The following is a 20,785-nucleotide window of genomic DNA, read 5'->3' as shown; positions in this document are numbered from 1 at the left end:
CTTTTCTGTTACATGAAGCAATGAATTCCATTTGCTGCTTAGCCCAGCTGGGTTTACTACATGCAAAAAAAAACCCCTCTTGAATAATACTTAATACTGATCCCCAAAGACCAACACAAAGGTATACTTATATGTCTCTAAATATGCTGTAGTTACTATGAAGTGCCCTTGCCCATATTCTCCACCTGGAAAAATCCTACTCAAACACTGTCTTATCTGCATGTCTTTCCCTCCATTTTCCCAGCAGAATTGCTCACTTCTTCCTCTGTTTTGTCAGCACTTTGTAAATGCTCTATTAGTGCATGTATAAAACTGTCTCACAGTTACTTGTTTGCTCATCTGTCTCCTCTATCTGTGAGCTCCTGATAGGGTAGATCTGTGTGGACATTACCCTGAACAGCCCAGGGCCCAGCCTAATACCTCAAGGAGAACTCTGGGTTAAACAAGGCAACACGGTCTTTTTACATAAGGGCCTCTCAGAACCATTTCTGTGTTGACAAGCATCATGGATCCTCAAGCAGTGGTACAGAATGCAGCAGTTCCCAGACTCATTTGACCTAAAAACTCAATTTTTTGCCCAAGTTGCTGGGTCAGAGTCACCTAGAGAAGAAAAAATTCTTGCAGTTCTTCGGGTGTCTTTGATGAAAAAAGTGGCTCTCAATAAATATTTGTGAAATGGATAAAAGGGAAGATCTTGGTTAGGTCAAGGTCCCCAGCAGGGGCAGCAGGGTTGGAAGCAGCAGAAACAACAGAAGCAATGAGCAGTAAGCAGGAAGGGTGATCTCTCTGATGGCGGAGGGTCAGTCGTTAGGGTGATTGGGACCATAATCCAACCTCGTCTCCTTAGTGTAAATCTAACAGCCATTAGATGTATTCCAGACACTTTAATCCTTCTTCCACCCCATGCCCAGGGTGCTGAGTGCCTGACAACACTGCCTCCTGGATTTTGACCTTCAATTTGCTTTACCTTGCCTCTGAGGGGGCTAGGGGTGGGTGATCAGAACTGATTTTCTTCCAATTGCACCCTTAAGACAAAGTCCTTTCCTGTTTTCTGCCTCTGTTTCCCTCTCGGTGAGCTAAGGGAAGAGACACAGGCTCACTTCCAAGCTTGGCTCAGTTGCCTTGTAAAAAGAAAAAAGAACAAGAAAATATAATAATAACAGCCAAAGAGCCCCAGGCCTACCATTGTAACTTCGGACAACTCACTGACTAGCTTAGGTGCTTGCTCTATTTGTAAAATGAACATAATTATGTCCCCCTGTCTCCCGGGGCTTCTGAGAGCAGCAAACAAGAGTGTGCGTGAGAAGTATTTTGTAAATGGAAAGTAAAGCACTAAAAATGTAAATATTATTAACACTGTACATAATGTTAACACGTACGGGGGAGGAAGAAGAGGGAGGGGAAAGAGGCGGGGGGGGGGGGGGGGGGGGGGGGGGGGAGAGTAGTGGGGGGGGGGGAGGAGGCTGCGGCAGCGGCGGCGGAATCCCACCGCGGTGAAGAGACCAGGCTGCGGAGCTGCACACTCGGTCTGCCGACGGCTCAGCTACGCGCTAGCCGCTGCCTCTCCTCGGGCAATTCAGCACGTCTATAAAAGCTGGCTAATAATATCCGGTTCGCCGGTCACCGTGAGGTTAAACGGGGTAAAGCTCGCCAAGCCCGCGGCGCACTGTACATAGTAACTGGCGCTCAGTAAATGTCCCTAATACTCCCACTAACTACTCTTGTGGCCGACACATGGAGCTAACCTGAGAAGGAGATAAACTATTTGTGGCCACGGTGGGAGATGAGAAGGGCGCCAAAGGTCCCGTCGTCGGGTACCTAAAGCCCCGCTCCAGCGCAGCAGCCACAGCGCCCCACGGCCCGGGAACCAGCAAGCCCAGCGGTCCCCGCCAAGTGCGCGCGCGCGGCCCGCTCCGCCCCGCCCCCAAGGCCGCGCGCGAGGGGCGGGGCCGCTTCCTGCTGGCGTCCGGGCACGGCGCGGCCCCGCCGGCCGCCGACCTCGGGCGCCTGCGCCGCGCGCGCTCCGCCGAGGGAGGGGGAGGGGGCGGGGCGGGGACGCGCGCGCGCGACTCCGGCAGCCCGGCTGGGCCCTGACGCCGCTCCCGCCCACGGCGAGGCTGCGGCTCCGGCGAGCGTCGAGGGCGTGGCGGCGAGGCTGCGGGCGGCCCGAGCCGCGCGAACTGTGCCCCGGTCGCCGCCAGCCGCCCGCCGCGTCTCCCCGGGCCCCGCTCTTCGCGGCGCCCCGGCTCCCGCGTAGCCCGTCGGGCCGCCCCGGCCTCGCCCCTGCCCGCCTTCCCTCCTTCCTGCAGCGGCCAAGCGCGCAGGTGAGTCCCCTTCGCAGCGTGGGGCCGGCGCGCGGCTTCTCCCAGCCGGGTCTGCAAGCAGCACTGGGGAGCGTGGGGGGCGCGGGGTGCGGAAAGTTAAAGAAAAAGATAGAAACGGAGCGCAGATACCCGAGAGAGGTGGGCGTTCCAGTGCCCGAGACCCTAGAGATGCTGCGCGTCCAGGGTCCTGTCCCTCGCGCGCCCTGCGTCTTCTCCGGCAGCTCTGGGGTGGTGCCTTGGAGAACAAAACCAAGAAAATTGTTCTCTCCTGTCCACCACCAGTTTTCTCGCAACAGTTTGACTCTTGGAATAGCTGACGGGCCCAGCTTTACTGAAGGCAGGAAAGGTGCAGTCGGGAAAACAGGGACGGCCAGGAGTTCGAAGCCCCTCTCCACCCGCTTGCCCCTTGATAATGCACGATTAGCCATCGCTTTACTTAACTCGCTAACTTCGTGAAACTTGTCTGTCTGCTTCCATCTGCTGTCTGGACCGGTAGAGTGATAGTGGTCTGTTTTCAGATTGCTTCACTCCAGCTTCGGTGCAAAATCTGATCATCGCCCTCAGGGATTAGGAGTCTAGTGTCGGCAGCAGGTCAGACCCGTTTCAGTGACAAACCAGGGTTCGTTAAAGTGTTGTTTTAGTGTAGTGCTCAAAGCCAGAAATACTCTCTCCCCTGTACTGAAAATCACCTAGCACACCACGTTTATTTGCACTTTTCATAGAATTCTCTGCATTTCATGGAAGTCTCTGATGTACTATTTGGTGAGAGAAGCAACTGACGTATTTCTAGCTATTGCTGCATATGATTCAAAATAATCTAAGACTATTTCATTAGCTCTGGTTAAGTTTATTTAATTATAAAAAATACAACATTGAGACTCAGGGTATAGATTTTTGTGCCTCACACCAATTTGTACTTTTTGACAGGGACTTTTTGTTGGTATTGAGGAATTTTTGATGGAGGAAGAAAGGCTTGAGGACTGTGCCCCTTCTTCAGTCATACCGTCAGCTTTACATTTAACTGCCACGGCAAACCTTTTCTTTCCTGGCGTGGGAAGAGATTTCATTGCTATTAGGGAAAACAGGATTTTTTCCCCATTATTTAAGTGTAACATCTGTAAAGCTTTTAAACATGTGGGATGTCAGGGGTTACAAATGAAAACACATTTTGTATGGTGCCAGAGGATTTGTTGGTTGAAAAGACTTAAGCAAAACATCATGATAAATAGTGTGATTTGGAAATCCATTAGGCTGAAGCCTGTGAAATAAGGGAAGCTCCAAAGTTTCAATACCATTTGTTATTTAGACCCCCCAAAAATCCCCAGAAGGTGGGGGTCAGACAGTGGATCTCCACTCTCCCTGTAGAATGTAGAGGTTCTAGTGAGGGAAAATGCATTACGTACAGCAAAACAAATAGCATCAGTCTTTTATATCTCTACCTTAATAGGTCTTTAAAACCTATTATTTTCATTTGTTCCCACAGTTGATTTTTGTTGTTGTTGTTTGTTTCTGTTCTCTCTCTCTCACTACGAAATACCACTATTCCTGGTGGAGCACTGAAGCTCAATAATTATAATAGGACCAATTCTAAATTATCTGTGAAAAGAGGCCATAGGTCACTGAAACATAAAAAATACAAAAATCTAATTTTCACCTACTTTAGTTTTGCATCAAAAAAAATTTTTTTTTTTGGCCACGACTACTAAAAAGCAGTAAAAGTCTACCTATAAATAGTAAATAAGGAGGGAATAGAAGTTGGAGACTTACATGATAGCCATTCAGGGCCCCCATATTGACAATTCTGAGGGTTTCTTTGAAAAAAGAAATTTAGTCTAAATTCTAATTTAGAAGGTTTTAAAAGGAATTTAGTAGTTCAACAACATCTGTGAGTATTGTCCTTATTTTATATATGAGAGAACAAATAAAAAGCCAAATGACTTACTGCAAGGTTATTCAGCAGGGCACATGTAGAGCTGGAAAGGGGGCACCTGTTTGTTTCCAGTATTGTTCAGTAGCATTTTGAATACATCAAAAAATAATAAAGTGCATCTAGCTAAGGCATTTTAAAAGTTCACCAAGTTGAGAAGTGTACTATTTTGAAAAATTATTAAAAAAAAAAAATCCTGGAGGAGGAGGAATTTACCTTTTCTTGATCAAAACTTAAAATGCAAAGGTCAAATGCACATGCCTTACATTTTGCCTTGATGGATTACTTTTGTCACAATGCTCGTAGTAGAGCGGATGGTCATGCTACTTGGAGTTTTCCACTCATTTGATATTTCCATGAAGAAACAATTTGCCAGAAGCCGGCCACAGCTACATATGCCCTGAGATGACGCTAAACCCCGATTAGCACAGACCTTTGCTTACAGAAGCTGGAGGATATTGGTTCAGCCCTTTCTGTTAAACCAGTCAGGATTTCCCTGGGTTAGTAAACTTCAGGACCAACAGTATAGAAACAGTGTACTTTTGCAACCTTTTTCTTTGTCTTAATAAAACCAAGCTACTTGTTAAATACCAGCAGAGTCACTTTATAAAATGATTTCTGTACAGATGTGCTAAGATTGTCATTTCCACTGGTTGATTTTGATCATCTCTCTCTCTGTTCAAATCTAACTGCATTTATGATGTCAGAAAATTATGAACTGGTTGATGATGTTGACTTAAGCTATATCCAAAAAAATGTCCTGGCTTGCGTTCAGCAAGAGAACCATCATCTGAAAGATAATATCTCTAATATTGTGTGCACTGAATTACAACATAAAATTCCGTGAAGCCAATAAAAAAGGAACTGTGGCCTTTTTTTTTTCCAGCTAGCTCTCTGTTTTTAAATCTTTAAATGTGTTCTTCCTGGAGCCAAATTACTACTGCCAGTGATTGCTCTGAGCTGGTTTCATTGTCCCATCTGCCACTGAACAGTTTTCATGAAATGATACAAAGCATTCATTTTATTTCTTGTAGCCTTTTTGTTGCTTGGAATTAGATAATATGGTTATGTATTTTTTTCATTTTATTGTTTTAATATCTGTTCCACTGATGGTTCTGATATTATTGGCATCCTTTCAACCCAGCAATGCCTTGATGTAGATTGTGCATATGTAAAAATAATTGTTGAGGACTAACTATATGCAAAGCATTGTTCTGAGCACTTTGCGTTTAATCTTTCTGGCATCCTTATTGGTTAAGGGTTATTATTTTATAATTCTATTTTACAGTTGAGGAAATGGGAAGGGAAGCAAAATAATTTGCCTAATATAGAGTACTGGGGGAGCTTAAATCTAGAGTTTAAATCTAGAAAATTGATTGTGGAGCCTGAATCTTCCTGAGATATACTTAAAGCCTGTTCAGACTTGTTTGTGGTTACTGTGATATTTCATCAATCCATCCTTTTATTTTTTTAATTATTACTATTTTTTTTTTTTTGAGAGGGAGGGGCAAAGAGAGAGGGAGAGAAAGAATCTTAAGCAGTCTCCACACCTAACACAGAGCTGATGCAGGGCTCGATCTCATGACCCTGAGATCATGCCTCCAGCTGAATCTAGGGTCAGGTGCTTAACCAACTGAGTCACCCAGACACCCCAAAATCCAATCTTTTAAAATGTAGCAAATATACAATAATGTGTATGTGAAGAAAATGTAGCAATACTATAAAGATTATTGAAATATCTTGGGACAAAAGGCAAATTATTTAACAATAATCTAAAAAATTTGAAGAGAAAATAACCATAAGGACATTATTGGGATAACTGACAAAATTTGAATATAGATGCTGATTTAGGTAACAGTATTATATCAGTGTTAAATTTCCTGGTTTTGATAATTGTACTGTGGATTGTGTAAGAAAATGATCTTGTTCTCACACAGTGAAATACTTGGGAGTAAAGACAACACAGTTGTCTTACTCTCAGTGGTTCAGGGGGAAAAGTATATGTTTAGAAATAGAATGATTTTGGGGCGCCTGGGTGGCTCAGTCGTTGGGCTACTGCCTTCGGCTCAGGTCATGGTCCCAGGGTCCTGGGATCGAGCCCCGCATCAGGCTCCCTGCTCGGCGGGAAGCCTGCTTCTCCCTCTCCCACTCCCCCTGCTTGTGTTCCCTCTCTCGCTGTGTCTCTCTCTGTCAAATAAATAAATAAAATCTTAAAAAAAAAAAGAAATAGAATGATTTTTAAAATGGGCAAAAATGTAATTAATTGGTAACTCTGGGTAAAGAGTATACAGGAATTCCTTGTACTATTCTTACTTTTCTGTTTGAAATTTTGTCAAAAGAAAGTCACCCCAAAGTGAAGGTAGAAAACAGGAAATGAAGGTATAACATTCTAAGAATCTTTTTTTTTTTAAGTCAAGTGAGGGATTGTTTCCTATGCTCTGATTTTGTTTTTTTTCCTTTTTAGGGGTTGGAGGAAGGATCTTGAAAGAACAAATCTTATCAAAGATAGCTTGATTTTCTCATATTTCCAAATCTACCCATTCAGAACTCCCCAACTTTCCAGCCTCCAAAATACCAGGCACAGTATTTTCCTCACCTCTTTAATGGATTGGGAGTGGGGCGAGATTAAAAACATTAGAGCCTCTAAGAGATAAGATATAAAGACAGTCTACTTTTAGTGATATTGAAAGTTAAATTGGGTTGGTTGTATCATTTCCCTGCCTAAAAGCCATCATCGGCATGCTGACATTGACTGGTTTTTATATCGGGACTCCGTAACTATACTTTCAAGGAGCTTGGCCCATGCCACTCTTTCTAACTTTGTCTAATGCCACTCCACCAAATACAGTACCCTCTGGCCACATCAGATCTTTGTGCACACTGATCCGTCCTGCCTTTGTCTATGAACTCTTGGCTTTGCCTGGAATGCACCCCATCATTTTTCTCCTGAAATTCTGTTCATCTTAAGTCTTTCCGTAACATCCATGGGGAAACTGTCTCTAATCTCACGCAAAATTAAATTTTTCTTTGTCTGCATATCAGTGGGGTAAACAGTGCTGCTTTCCTTCAGCAGTTATTAATTTAGCATATGCTGTGAGCCAGAAACTGTACCAGGGCCTGGGGATTCAAAGGCACTCCTGGTCTGGTAGCTTGGAGTGCTTCGTAAACAAATAGTCATGGATAAGTATATAACAGAGAAATGAACAAAGTGCTCTGAGAGCTATGAACTCTAAGTGACAATTTAGTCTTGAAGAAAAGATTACAGTGAAAACCCCAGTGAGATACCCCCCCCCCCCCGCCAGGCCCCTTTCCCGATTGGAGACTTCCAGCACAATAATCTAATTAGTGGCATAACGTTTAAAATAACGATAGTACCTGTGGGCTACCCAGGTAGATATGTGTAATAGCTAAAAATACAAGTCTGGAAGTCAGGAGAGAGAGGTTGAGTCTGGATATATGAATCCTACAGATCAGTGATTTTTCAGTGTGCGGAGGCAGGAAAGAGCTAGAGGCAGATCAGAATTTCTTGGGCTCATGTACTTTTTCCAAGCTCTCCCCTCCCCTTCATTGCCCCAAATTCTGCTCTTGCTCTGGTGACATCCTTCCCAGCTTACAATTCGTTGTGGAAAGTAAGAGGCAGTATGGTGTGTGTGAAGCATGGGGTAAGCGGGAAACACAGCGGAGAAGCCCTGGTGGTTAAGTGGTTAAATGCTCGAGTGTGGGTGAAATCGCCCAAGAAGAATAAGATGAGGAGGAAGGAAGGGGATGAAACCTCAGAGAGAGGAAGTTGTAGAGGGTGGGTGGAGAAAGAGACAGGTGGCGAGGAGGGAGAGCAGGAAGGACGGGGACCGAAGGCAGAGGTTGCAGGCTGAATGATGGGTGGGCGCAGTGCCTCTGAGGCCGGTTTCAGCCCAACGGCAGTGGCAGAAGCCCAGTGGCACCGAATTTTCCGGTGACTGCAGTTGAGGAACAGAACACAGCAGAACAGGTTACTTTTTCCAGGGAATTGGTAGGAAAGGTGAAGGAGAGGCAGGCGGAGAGGTAGATGGAGGGGAAGGTAGAATCCACAAGGAAAGGTGTTCTTTTTTTTTTAAGATTGAGTGGGTGGGGGTGGGAATCTTGAAGAGGTGTGGTTACCCAGGAAAAGGAACAGAAGGAGAAATTGAAAGTATAGGAGCTAATTCATGGAATGAGATCCTTTAGGAGTGGTTAGCATTGTGGAGGAGAAGAAATTCTGCTTTGGTGGTAGCTCCTTGAGGTTAAGAACTATTTCTTACTCGTCTAATATCCCTAATAATACCTGGCATGCAGTGGGCATTCAGAAAACGTTTATTAAAATGAGTAAGGATTTTACTTTTGGGGATTAGTCTTTCCTGATGGGTGTAGTTGAATAATGGAAAGGAAAAAAAAAAAAACAACTCTGCTGTTTTTAGCCTATCATTAACATCTGTTACGTACACTGTATGAGCCATATATTTACAGCATTGTGTTCTTTGAAATAACATGGAAAATCACAAATGAAGTAGTATAGCTAGTAATAATCACGATCACTTAATTTTTCTGTGCCTGATTCGTATTTCTTAAATTCCATTTCAGCATCTTGAAAGGTGTTATGCTCAAGGCACTGTGCTTAGAGTTCATCAGAGGAGACAGACATGCACATAAAGTCCATATAAGACAGACTGTGTTCCATTATTTAACAGAGGGACACTATCGGCTCCATGCCTTGATTAATTTTTAAACGCTCAGAAAAAGGACATCTCTTTGATTGTTGTCTGTGTCAGATTTTGACTTTAAAAAAATCTTTTTTGTTTAATTTATTTATTCGGGGTGGGGGAGGGGAGAGGAAGAGAGAGAATCTTAAGCAGGCTCCACACCCAGCACAGAGCCTGACACGGGGTTCCATCTCACCACCCTGAGATCCTGACCTGGGCTGAAACCAAGAGTCAGACCCTTAACCGACTGAACCACCCAGGTGCCCTAAATATTTCTAGTATTAACAAAGACCCACTTTGTATAGAACTTCTGGTTCTGTGGAACTTAATTCTTTGGGAGTATATTCAAAAAGAACAGATTGGTTAAGAAAGGTGAAGTCGTGTCATTGCAGACAGATTTCACGGTGCAGATGGTGCATGGATTGTGTGGGTTTTAAAACGCTGCCAGTTTCCGTGTTGTAGACCGAAAACCCAAAACAAATATGTGAAGGCAGTTCTGGTTCACATTTGCTTTCCTACTGCTTGTAAACTAGCATACAGATTCATGCTAGCTCATTTTGTATTGCCCCCCTTTTTTTTTCTCAATTTCCCTAGAAAACTTTTTGCCTTTTTTTTGTCATACATCATTGCCAGTGAAATATATTACATAAAATATGCTAAGCAAATCAAATTAGAATATATAGATGTTATTTATGAGGACTGTAATGAATTGATTTAAACTCTGGTTAATCTTTCCTGAATAAAATTGCTTCCATTGATGAACTGCTGTCTTGAGAATTGACTGAAACAGTATTTGGCCTTCAAAGTCTTATCTTTATGCTGTTTTCTTTCTTTCTTTCTTTCTTTCTTTTTTTTTTAACACCAGATGCCTGGTAGACACCTTAGGACTTTAAAAACAGAAAAGACCTGCTTCTAGGGGATAATGCTGAGGGACACTATGAAATCTTGGAATGATAGCCAGTCAGATCTCTGTAGCAGTGACCAAGAAGAGGAAGAAGAGATGGTTTTTGGTGAAAATGAAGATGATTTGGAGGAGATGATGGATTTCAGCGATCTGCCTACCTCACTTTTTGCTTGCAGTGTCCATGAAGCTGTGTTCGAGGTGCAAGAGCAGAAGGTAGGCTCATATCCTGCCTTCCCCTGCATTTGGTATTGGTTCAATGTTTGTGGCTACGGGGAAACAGTGGATTGCTGCTGCCCGTTTGCAGAGTTCGTTCCTGGCCCATGACAAGTACAAAAAGCGCGCATCAAGCTTTAAACATTGCTGCAGCATTTTAATTGTATTTTATGAGAGTACTGGTCTGCAACACATAGGAAGTATTTCAAAACCAGTCCTTTCCCACAAATATTTTGAGAAGCACCAGTTTATAGTGAACTCTGAACCAGGTCTTATGAAGTCCTGATTCATTCATTCATTCAGGTCTTATTAAGTCCTGATTTATTCAATCATTCATTCATTCATTCATTTTTGGAGCCTGTGATTAAGGAAAAGCTAGTGATTTTTATCCTGGCTTCCTATTACTTGGAAGTAAATTCACGCAAGCCAGAAGTATTTTAAGCTTTTTTCTGAGTCTAATGACATAATTAGGACTATTTATCAATTCACTGTAACAGAATTGTTAACATTTCTTGTATTACTTTCTACAGTTTGGGGGAAAATGATTGAGTTTATTTTTTAAAGTCTGCTCTCCTTTAGTTCATTCATTATTTACCTGGAAAGAGAGGTTTTGTGTGTGGCTTTTTTTTTTTTTTTTCCCCATCATGACCTCACAAAAGCCTATAGGTCTTAGTCGTACCAAAGTAAAATATTCTTGTCATTGGTAGAAATTTTGCATGTGCAGAGACTTTTTCTCAACATACCAAACCTAATTTTCTGTCTGTGCACCCAAAGTGTTTTCCTTCCAGTGGCTTTCTTGGGGAAAACTTGATGTGGTTTGACTCACTACATACTGAGTGCCTCGAGTGTGTAAGGCACTGTGTCACTTGCTTCCAGGGATAGAGTAGGAATGAAACAGCTTCTGCCTCAGGCCATTTACAGTCCTGCCGTGGAGATGATAAGTAATTCGGAATAAGATGGAACACTAGGGCCTTTAGCGGCACTTGAAAGTACACTGAGGTATCCGAGGACAGGAGGACAGCCAGCTGGAGTGAAAGATCTTACGGGGAGACGGCATTGGAGAAGAACGGTGAGCCGGGTAGGAGGTTAGCAGGGAATGGAAGGGGACTTCTGGCCAGAGGGACCAGAACGAGCCAACGAGCTGACTCCCGAGAGTGTGGTCACTTCAGGGAGGAGCTCTTGTGGCTGGTGCACAGGTGAAGCGGAGCCAAAGTGAAGTTAAATCCAGCTGGAAAGGTGAGCGTGGGGCATCCTGCGGAGCTTAAGGAGCTGCCCTTCTTCGGGAAATAGTCTTCTGAGCAAAGGGGTGACGATCAGAAGTACGTATTAGGAAGGTCCGCGGACAACATGTGAAGAGCAGAGCGAGGGGGAGAGATGACCGCCGCCAGTTCTGTACCTTTCAGGTTTGTTTTCATTGGCAAGTGTTTTCTTTCTCGAGGTCAGCCATGATGCCGACCTTTTGAAATCGTCCTTCCTAGTTTTCTCAAAATTTTTAAGAGCTCTACATTTTCGTATAATAATTACATTAACCTTGCTGTTTATTTGTGATCCATGAAAAACCACACGTACTACTAATTTATCTTAAAATTATATTCCTAAGGATTCTTTCTCAAAAAACCTCACAATGGTATCTGTTCCAACTTCTTTTTTCTTTTCTTTTTTTTTTTTTTTTAAGTGTAGCCTAGGAAGTTTTCTTTAACTTGCCAAAGTGGTGCGTTCTCGGTTTTCATTTTAAAAACCATTTGGGATTATATCTAACCTAAATTAAATTGGAAATCATATCAGCAGAAATTCCACTGGCAGTTCAGTCAGTGGACTTCATGTTATACATAATTCTTAGTCGTGGTAAATTTTATATAAAAGCCTTAATGGTAATATCTGAAACTGCAGAATATTTATTTTATAACTGGAAGTTTGTACCTTTTGGCCACCTTCACGCATTTTGCCACCCCATTCCCCCTGCCTCTGGCAACCACCAATCTGTTCTCTGTATCTATGAGTTCATTTTGTTTGTTTTGTTTTTTAAATCCCCCATCAAAAGGAGATCATATGGTAATTGCCTTTTTCTGTCCGACTTATTTCACTTAACATAATGCCCTCAAGGTCCATCCATGTTGTCCTAAATGGCAAGATTTGATTTTTTTTAAACGGCGGAATAACATTCCATTGTGTGTGCATGTTGTGTATGTATGTATGTATATACATGCACACACGCAACACACACTACATTTTCTTTATCCGCTCATCCATTGATGGGCACTTAGGCTGTTTCCCTGTCTTTGCTATTGTAAGTAATGCTGCAGTAAACATGGGGGTGCAGGTATCTTTTCAAGTCAGTGTTTTTGTTTTCTTGGGATAAATACCCAGAAGTGGAATTGCTGGATCATATGGTAGTTCTGTTTTTAATTTTTTGAGGAGCCTCCATACCATTTTGCACTGTGACTACACCAGTTTACATTCCCACCAGTAGTGCACAAGGGTTCCCTTTTCTCTACATCCTCGCCTACGCTTATCCCCTCTCTTTTCGACAGTAGCCCCTCTAATAGGTGTGAGGGTGATACCTTATTGTGGTTTTATCTGCATTTCCCTGATGATTTTTTTTTTTTTTAAAGATTTTATTTATTTATTTGAGACAGAGAAAATGAGAGAGAGAGCACATGAGAAGGGGGAGGGTCAGAGGGAGAAGCAGCGGGACTCGATCCAGGGACTCCAGGATCATGACCTGAGCTGAAGGCAGTCGCTTAACCAACTGAGCCACCCAGGCGCCCCTGCATTTCCCTGATGATTAATGATGTTGAGCATCTTTTGGTCTGCCTGTTGGCCATTTGTATGTCTTCTTTGGAAAAATGTCTATTCAGGGGGCGCCTGGGTGGCTCAGCCGGTTAAGCATCTGCCTTCAGCTCAGGTCATGATCCCAGGGTCCTGGGATCCAGTCCTGTGTCAGGCTCCCTGCTCCACGGAGAGCCTGCTTCTCCCTCTCCCTCCGCCTGCTGCTCTGCCTATCTGTACTCTCTCTGTGTCAAATAAATAAAATCTTCAAAAAGAAAAAAAAAAATGTCTATTCAGATCTCCTGCCCATTTTCAAATCAGATTGTGTGGGTTTTTTCTATTTAGTTTATGAGTTCTTTATATATTTTGGATATTAGCTCCTTACCAGAAGTATGCCTTGCAACTACTTTCTCTTATTCAGTAGGTTGCCTTTTTATTTTGTTGGTTTCCTCTGCTGTGCAGAAGTGTTTTAGTTTAATGTAGTCACGCTTATTTTTGCTTTTGTTCCTTTTGGTTTTGGTGTCAGATTAAAAAAATCATTGCCAAGACCTGTGACAAAGAGCTTATCACGTAATTTTTCTTCTAGGATTTTTTATAGTTTCAGGTCTTACATCAAGTCTTTAATCCGTTTTGAGTGAGTTTTTGTGTATGGTGTAAGATAATGGTTGAGTTTCATTCTTTGTGTGTAGCTGTCCAGTTTTCCCAGCACCATTTATTGAAGAGACTGTCCTTTTCCCATTGTATACTCTTGGCTCCTTTGTTGGAAATTAATTGACCATGTATGTGTGGGTTTAATCCATGCTCTCTATTCTGTCTCATTGATCTGTGTGTCTGATTTTATGCCAGTACCATAGTGTTTTAATTATTGTAGCTTTGTAATATGGTTTAAAATCAGGGAGTGTGATCCTCCAGATTTGTTCTTTCTCAAGATGGCTCTGGCCATTCAGGGATTTTTGTAGTTCTGTACAAATTTTAGGATTCTTTGTTCTATTTCTTTGAAAAATGCCACTGGAATTTTAATAGCAATTACATTGACTTTATAGATTGCTTTGGGTAGTATGGACATTTTAACAATAATGATTCTTCCAGTCCATGAGCATGAATATCTTTCCATTTATTTATAAATTCTTCAATATCTTTCATTTGTGTCTAGTAGTTTTCAATATACAAATCTTTTACCTGTTTGGTTAAATTTATTCGTACGTATTTTATGCTTTTTGATGCAAATGTAAATGGGATTGTTTTCTTAATTTCCATTTCTGGCAGTTTGTTATAAATATAAGAAATACAACAGGTTTTTGTGTATTGATTTTGTATCCTGCAACTTTACTGAATTTATTAGTTGTTGTCTTTTTTTTTTTAATTAGTTTTAGCAGGATTTTTTGGAAGTCTTTAGGGTTTTCTATGACCTGTATATCATGTCATCTGCAAATAGTGACAGTTTTACTTCTTTTCCAATTTGGATGTCTTTTATGTCTTTTTCTAGGCTAATTGCTCTGGCTAGGACTTCCAATACTATGTTGAATAAAAGTAGTGAGTGTGGTCATTTTTGTCTTGTTCCTGATCTTAGAGGAAAGGCTTTCACCTTTTCATCATTGAGTGTGATATTAGCTGTGGGCTTGTGGTATATCCTTTATTATGTTAAGATACATTCCCTTAATACAGAGCTACAGTAACCAAAACATTGTGGTACTTATATGTCAATTATATTTCAATATAAATTTTTAAAAACCATGTGGTTCTTGGGGCGCCTGGGTGGCTCAGTCGTTAAGCGTCTGCCTTCAGCTCAGGTCATGATCCCAGGGTCCTGGGATCGAGCCCCACATCGGGCTCCCTGCTCCGCGGGAAGCCTGCTTCTCTCTCTCCCACTCCCCCTGCTTGTGTTCCCTCTCTCACTGTGTCTCTCTCTGTCAAATAAATAAATAAAATCTTTAAAAACAAACAAACAAAACCATGTGGTTCTGGCATAAAGACAAATATATTGACCAGTGCGATAGAATATAGAGCCCAGAATGAACCCTGGCCCATACGGTCAAATGATTTTCAACAAGGGTGCCAAAACAATTCAATGCGGAAAGGACAGTCTTTTCAACAAAAGGTGCTGGTAAAACTTGATATCCAGAAGCAAAAGAGTGAAGTTGGACCCTTATCTTACACCTTATAAGAAAACAGAGGGAAAGCTTCTTGACATTGGATTTGGCAGTGATTTCTTGGATGTGACACCCAAAGCACAGGCAACAATAGAAAAAATAAGTTGGATTTTATCAGAATTTAAAATGTATACATCAGAGGACACCATCAATGAAAGGGCAACCTACAGAATGGCAGGAAATATTTTCAAGTCATATTATCTGGTAAAGGATTAATACCCAGAATCTATAAAGAAATCCTAAAACTCCACAACAAAAACCAAACAACGCAGTTGAAAAATGGGCAAAAGACTTGAATAGGCATTTCCCCAAAGATATACAAATAGCCAGTAAGCACATGAAAAGATGTTCACCATCACTAATTATTAGGGCAATTCAAATCATAATCACAATGAGATGCCACCTCACACCCATTAGGATGGCTGCTATCATAAAAACAGAGAAAGTGTTGACAAGGATGTGGAGAAATTGAAAACCTTTGTGCATTGTTGGTGAGAATGTTAAATGGTACAGCTGCTGTGGAAAACAGTGTAGCAGTTCCTCAAAAAATTAAGCATGGAATTAGCATACGATCCAGCAATCTGCTTTTGGAGATAAACACAAAGAACTGAAAGCAGGGACTCGAGCAGGTATTTGTGCACCAGTGTTCACAGCGGCATCCTTCACAACAGCCAAAAGGCAGAAACAACCCAAAGGTCCATCGATGCATAAATGAATAAATAAAATGTGGTATATACATACAATGGAATATTATACACCCTTAAAAGTGAATGAAATTCTGATACATGCTATAATATGCATGACCCTTGAAAGACATACTGAGTGAAACAAGAGACACAAGAGGACAAATATTGTATGATTCCACTTGTATGAGATACGGCAGTCTGGCTCGTAGAGACAGAAAGTAGAATGGTGGTTGCCAGGACCAGAGGGAATGGGGGATGGGGAGTTATAGTTTAGTGGGTCCATAGGTTCACTTTGGGATGATGACAAAGTTCTGAAGATGGATAGTGGTGTTCCACAACAGTGTGAATATACTTAATGCCACTGAATTGTACACTTAAAAACGGTTAAAATGGCAAATTCTGTGTTTTGTATATTTTACCGTAATAAAAATATGTAAAAAGAAAAGTAAAAAAAAATTTTTTTCTTGAGTTTAACATTCTTTTAATACGCTTTTACATATACATGCGTATATTATGTGCATATACACACACACACACACGTGTGTGTGATCTGTATGTATTGGACACCTCCCTTGCCCCACTTCACATCCTCTTGGCCCACCTTTTCACTCCAGCTGTCGCTAGAGCAGCCCCCTGTGCGTGGGTGGAACCTCGCAACCTCTGCCACACCATGGATAGCATTTCGTCCCAGCGTTTCTCTGCCGCTTGCGTGAGGTGCCTCAGCCATCCCAGTGCCTGTGCAGAAAGGGAAATGGGAGGGAGTTCGCATCCCACAGGGCAACCCTTGGCCAGTGGGGGATTAAAGCCCGTGAATGAACCCCCCTTCTTCTGCCACGGAAGCCAGCTCTGAGGGGTCTTCTCACCGCCTTCTCGGGGCTCCCGGCCAGATCACACCCTGGCTGGCCACCGAGGTGACCGGGTCGATAACAGAACCTGGACAGGAGGAGGACTGGCTTTCCGTCCTTCCCTGTTTCACGGTTTCCACTCTGTCCCATGCAGTCACTTCCCCAAACAAGCTCCCTGTGTGCGACCTTGCCTTGGCCCCCGCTCACCCAAGGCGTCCAGGTGAGACACAGGTGAATGACTTCCAAGTTTGGTTATTTCTCTTGTGTGAAGGCACCATCCCAAGCTCTTAAACAAAGGGCAATTTTTAGGTCACTTGAAAGGGATAAAGACTAACATGAAGAAAACCCATGTACCCATCCAATTTAGCTAATAAAATTGTACTAATATAATTGAACCCCTTCTGTCTCCTCCCACAGATAACCATTATCCTGAACTCAGTGCTTATGATTTCCCATGCAATTTCAACTTTTTTATTAAGTCTAACCATATGAAATTGCTGTATTTATAGGTCAGATGGTCAAATATTGGTATTTCTTCTGGTTCAACTTAACTGTGTATGTATATATATATATACTATGGTTGACCCTTGAACAATGCTGGGGTTAAGAGCACTGACCGTCCATGGAGTTGAAAACTTTGGATTCCCCCAAAATTTAATGACCAATAGCCTGCTGTTGACCAAAAGCCTTCTCAATAACATAAATAGTCGTTATTTATACTTTTTATACTATTTATACTCTGTGTGTTATATGTATTATATACTGTATTCTTACAATAAAGTAAGCTAGAAAAAATTATTAAAATCACAAGAAAGATAAAATACACGTACAGGACTATACTGCATAAAAAAAAATCCACGTATAAGTGGACCCACACTTCAAACCCATGTTATTCAAGGGTCAACTGTATTTTTAAAATCTTCTATTTGCAATTGATATGATTGTCCATTTGGAAAGGAATTGACATAGAAACTGTCAGAACTAATAACTGAGTTCAGAAAGATTGTAGGATATGGGGTCAATATACAAAATCAACTGTACCGTCTATGCTAGCAGTAAACATCTGGAAACAAATTTAAAAAACATTACCATTTATAGTAGCACCACGAAATATTGAAGTATAAATCTAAGAAAACGTGCAGGATCTGTATGCTTAAAACTCTAGTGAAATACGTCATTTTACATTATTTTAAATTTTATATAAATGGCATATAGTATGAATTCTTTTTTTCCCCTCAACATTTTATCTGTAAGATTAATCCATGTTGAAATATGTATTGTTTCGCTTGCTGTCTAATGTCCCATTCTATAAATTTACCCCTTCTTATGGGGGTAATTTGTTTACCCCTTCTTATGTTGGACATTTAGGTTATTTTTGATAGGTTGCTGTTGCAATGTTAATGTGATGTTAAATGTTCTGTGTATGTCCTATATATGTGGGGGTGCAAGGGGGTTCCTCAGGGTATATAACTAGGACTGATATTGCTGGCTCATAAGGTTGCATTTCTTCAATCCTAGCAAATACTGTCCAATGGTCTCTAAAGTTGCTGTACCTGTTTGCATTCCTGCCAGCCATGTAAGACTTCCTATTGCACCACAGCATCACCGATACATTCTTTTTTTTTTTTTTTTGGTAAGTCAAAGGCGCACTTTTTTTTTATTATGTTAATCACCATACATTACATCATTAGTTTCTATTTTCAGAATTTAAGATTTTTGCCAGTCTGGTCATTCACATTTCTACTACTTTTTAGTGAATTTCTGGATAAACTATGAACAGATGCTTCTCAAACTCACTGCTTAGTGGAGGACCAGGTTTTTCCTCCAAACTATCACAGACCGATTAATGTCACAGCAATGTAAACTTGCCAAAATGTTTCTAGACACTTCTTCTCAACTTCTCTAGTGAGCCTTATCGTGGACTAGTAGCAAGTTCATGGACTCGCGCTGGGTCCTCAGACCACACACGACAGTATATTATAACACTTAGGGATTTTCAAATATCTCAGGAGCTTTTGAAATGTTGCTATCTCCACTTACCTTCAGTTATATTTCTGGTTTCCATCGTGAATACATTATCTCAAAACCTAGAGTTAAAAAGGACTTTGAATCATTTCATTAGGTAATCTAGGCATCCTGATTATCGGCAATATTCAGATGTCACCGAATTACAAGGGGCTTCGCTGTCATGGTCTTAGACATCATGGGTTTACAGATGCCGCATTCTGGCTTGGTGCACAGACGCAGTGTCTGTTGAGCGCTGTACCAGCCACGGTTATTACAGGCCCTCGGGAGACCACGGTGAACAAGGTGCCAGCCCTTGTGGAGCATAGGGAGAGGAAAATTAACACGCAAGCAAGTGAGTAAGCCATTCCGATAGAATATGTACTGTGAAGAAAATAAAACAGTGGAGGGATAGGGAGTGACTTGATGGGTGGTCATTCTTAACGAGAGTGGTCAGGGCAGACCTGTCTGCAGAAGTGGCATTTGAGCTGAGACCTGAGAAACCTGAATGATGAGAAAGAACCAGTATAATACTGAGTCATCCTTGGCTCCCTATAATGTAATTGAAATTTATCCTACCATCATTCAGATAACTTTAATGTGTCCATAGAGTCAAAATGCCTTCTATCCTGCATCAGAGATTTTTTTTTTCCCCCCAATAATCTCATTTCAGTTGGGAAAGATCTGCCATTCCCCACATCAAGGCAGGACTCAAGGCTCTTAGATTCTAAGAAACAGCTGCATTACCCATGTGTGGATGTTCCTCATCTGTCCAGAGCAGGGCTCCCGTGGGTGCAGAGAACTCAGGAGTGAGCCAGCTCGGGAATGGGCACGTGTGTCACCACCACACTGCCTGGCCCAGAGCCCAGCTTTTGAGCTGGCTGCTCATTAAGTCTGTGCGGAGTAAGACTGGGAGCATCATCTGCGGGGTCAGGATACCAGTACTCCCTACATTTATGTTGAAGCTTCATAAACTAATTTCGGTAACCACGTCCTTTCTATTTTCCTAATCTGATTGACATTCCATTTTTACAAGTTTTATAGATGAGATAAGGGCAGCAGAACATGTCTAACGTATGTATGTGTATGTATGTGTGTATATATATAAATAAGTAGATACACGATTAAAATATATTGGGAGTACACATCAAAATATCTTTACTGGTTTGGGAGTACAAAGAACTTTTTTTTTCCTGAACCGTTTTGAGGTTCAGTTGCCAACAATGATGGCCATCACCCCAATACTACAATATGTGTTTCCTGCAAACAAGGGCCTTCTCCTAGCAGAAAACACAAAATTCAGGAAATTAACACTGGTATATTACACCCTTCTCATCCTCAGGCCCCCATTCAAGATTTGCCAGTTGTCTCAATAATGTCCTTTATATAAAAAAATCCAGTTCCTTTTGAAGCATTGCATTTAGATGTCAGACGCCTTTAGTCTCCTTCAGTCTGGGAGGATTTCTAGTCTCCCCTGGTCTTTCTTGGTATTCACACTCAAAGATTATAGGCGTGTTATTTTATTGCACGTCTCTCAATTTGGGCTTGTGGGATGTTTGCTCGGGATTAGATTCAGGTTGTGCGTCTTTGGCAGGAATGTCACAGAAGTGATGCTCTTGTCACGACGCCCCGTCAGGTGGTGACATTTGACCTACTCCCAACAAAATTCACTTGGAGCCCTGACTGAGGTGGTGTCTGCCAGGTGTGGCCACTGTCCGGTTACTCTCTTTCTCCTTGTAATTAATAATTATTTTGTGGGAGGTATTTGTAAATGTCCTATTTCCCCATCAGAGTTTTAACATAATCATTTACTTATACCCGTACAATTCATGATTTCCGATCTTCTTCCTTGGTCATTACCTGTGAACTGTCATGACTGTGATTTGTCCCTGGTTCAGCCAGTGGTGGCCCCTTCAAGATGGCTTCTGTGTCTCTTTGACATGTGCGCATCATTCTTTGAGTACACCTTAAACTCTCCAACACAACAAGATATTCCAGAATTATCTTGTACCTTGCCTGTCCCAGCCCTAGATCCAGCATTTCCCCAAGGAGCCCTGACTCCTTCCAGTGGAGAACTATTTAGAAACCAGGATATGCGTGCGAGTTAACTATCACCATCCCTGGGCATCTCGGTGGACATAGCCAGGTAATATCTAGATACATGCATATGTGTGTTACCAGTTATACTTCCGGCTCCAGTCTAGCACTAAAGAATTCATTTCTAGTTTTCTCCCGTTCCAAGTTTTTA

General features: G+C 41.9%; 1 protein-coding gene across 1 annotated transcript in view; it reads left to right on the top strand.

Moving 5' to 3' along the window:
- Positions 1-2,242: 2,242 nt before the first annotated feature.
- RCAN3 (RCAN family member 3) overlaps positions 2,243-20,785 on the top strand; it is a 30,439-nt gene continuing 11,896 nt past the window's right edge. Inside the window, exons 1-2 of the mRNA XM_032391192.1 lie at positions 2,243-2,324; positions 9,832-10,083. Coding sequence (XP_032247083.1) covers positions 9,889-10,083 — 195 coding nt within the window. The 5' untranslated portion in view covers positions 2,243-2,324; positions 9,832-9,888. The remainder of the gene's footprint in view (positions 2,325-9,831; positions 10,084-20,785) is intronic.

The sequence above is a fragment of the Phoca vitulina genome, unplaced genomic scaffold (assembly GCF_004348235.1).
Source record: "Phoca vitulina isolate PV1807 unplaced genomic scaffold, GSC_HSeal_1.0 scaffold2, whole genome shotgun sequence".
Taxonomy (NCBI): Eukaryota; Metazoa; Chordata; class Mammalia; order Carnivora; family Phocidae; genus Phoca; species Phoca vitulina.
Note: the sequence above shows the minus strand (reverse complement) of the source record. Positions and strands in the feature narration are given on the sequence as shown.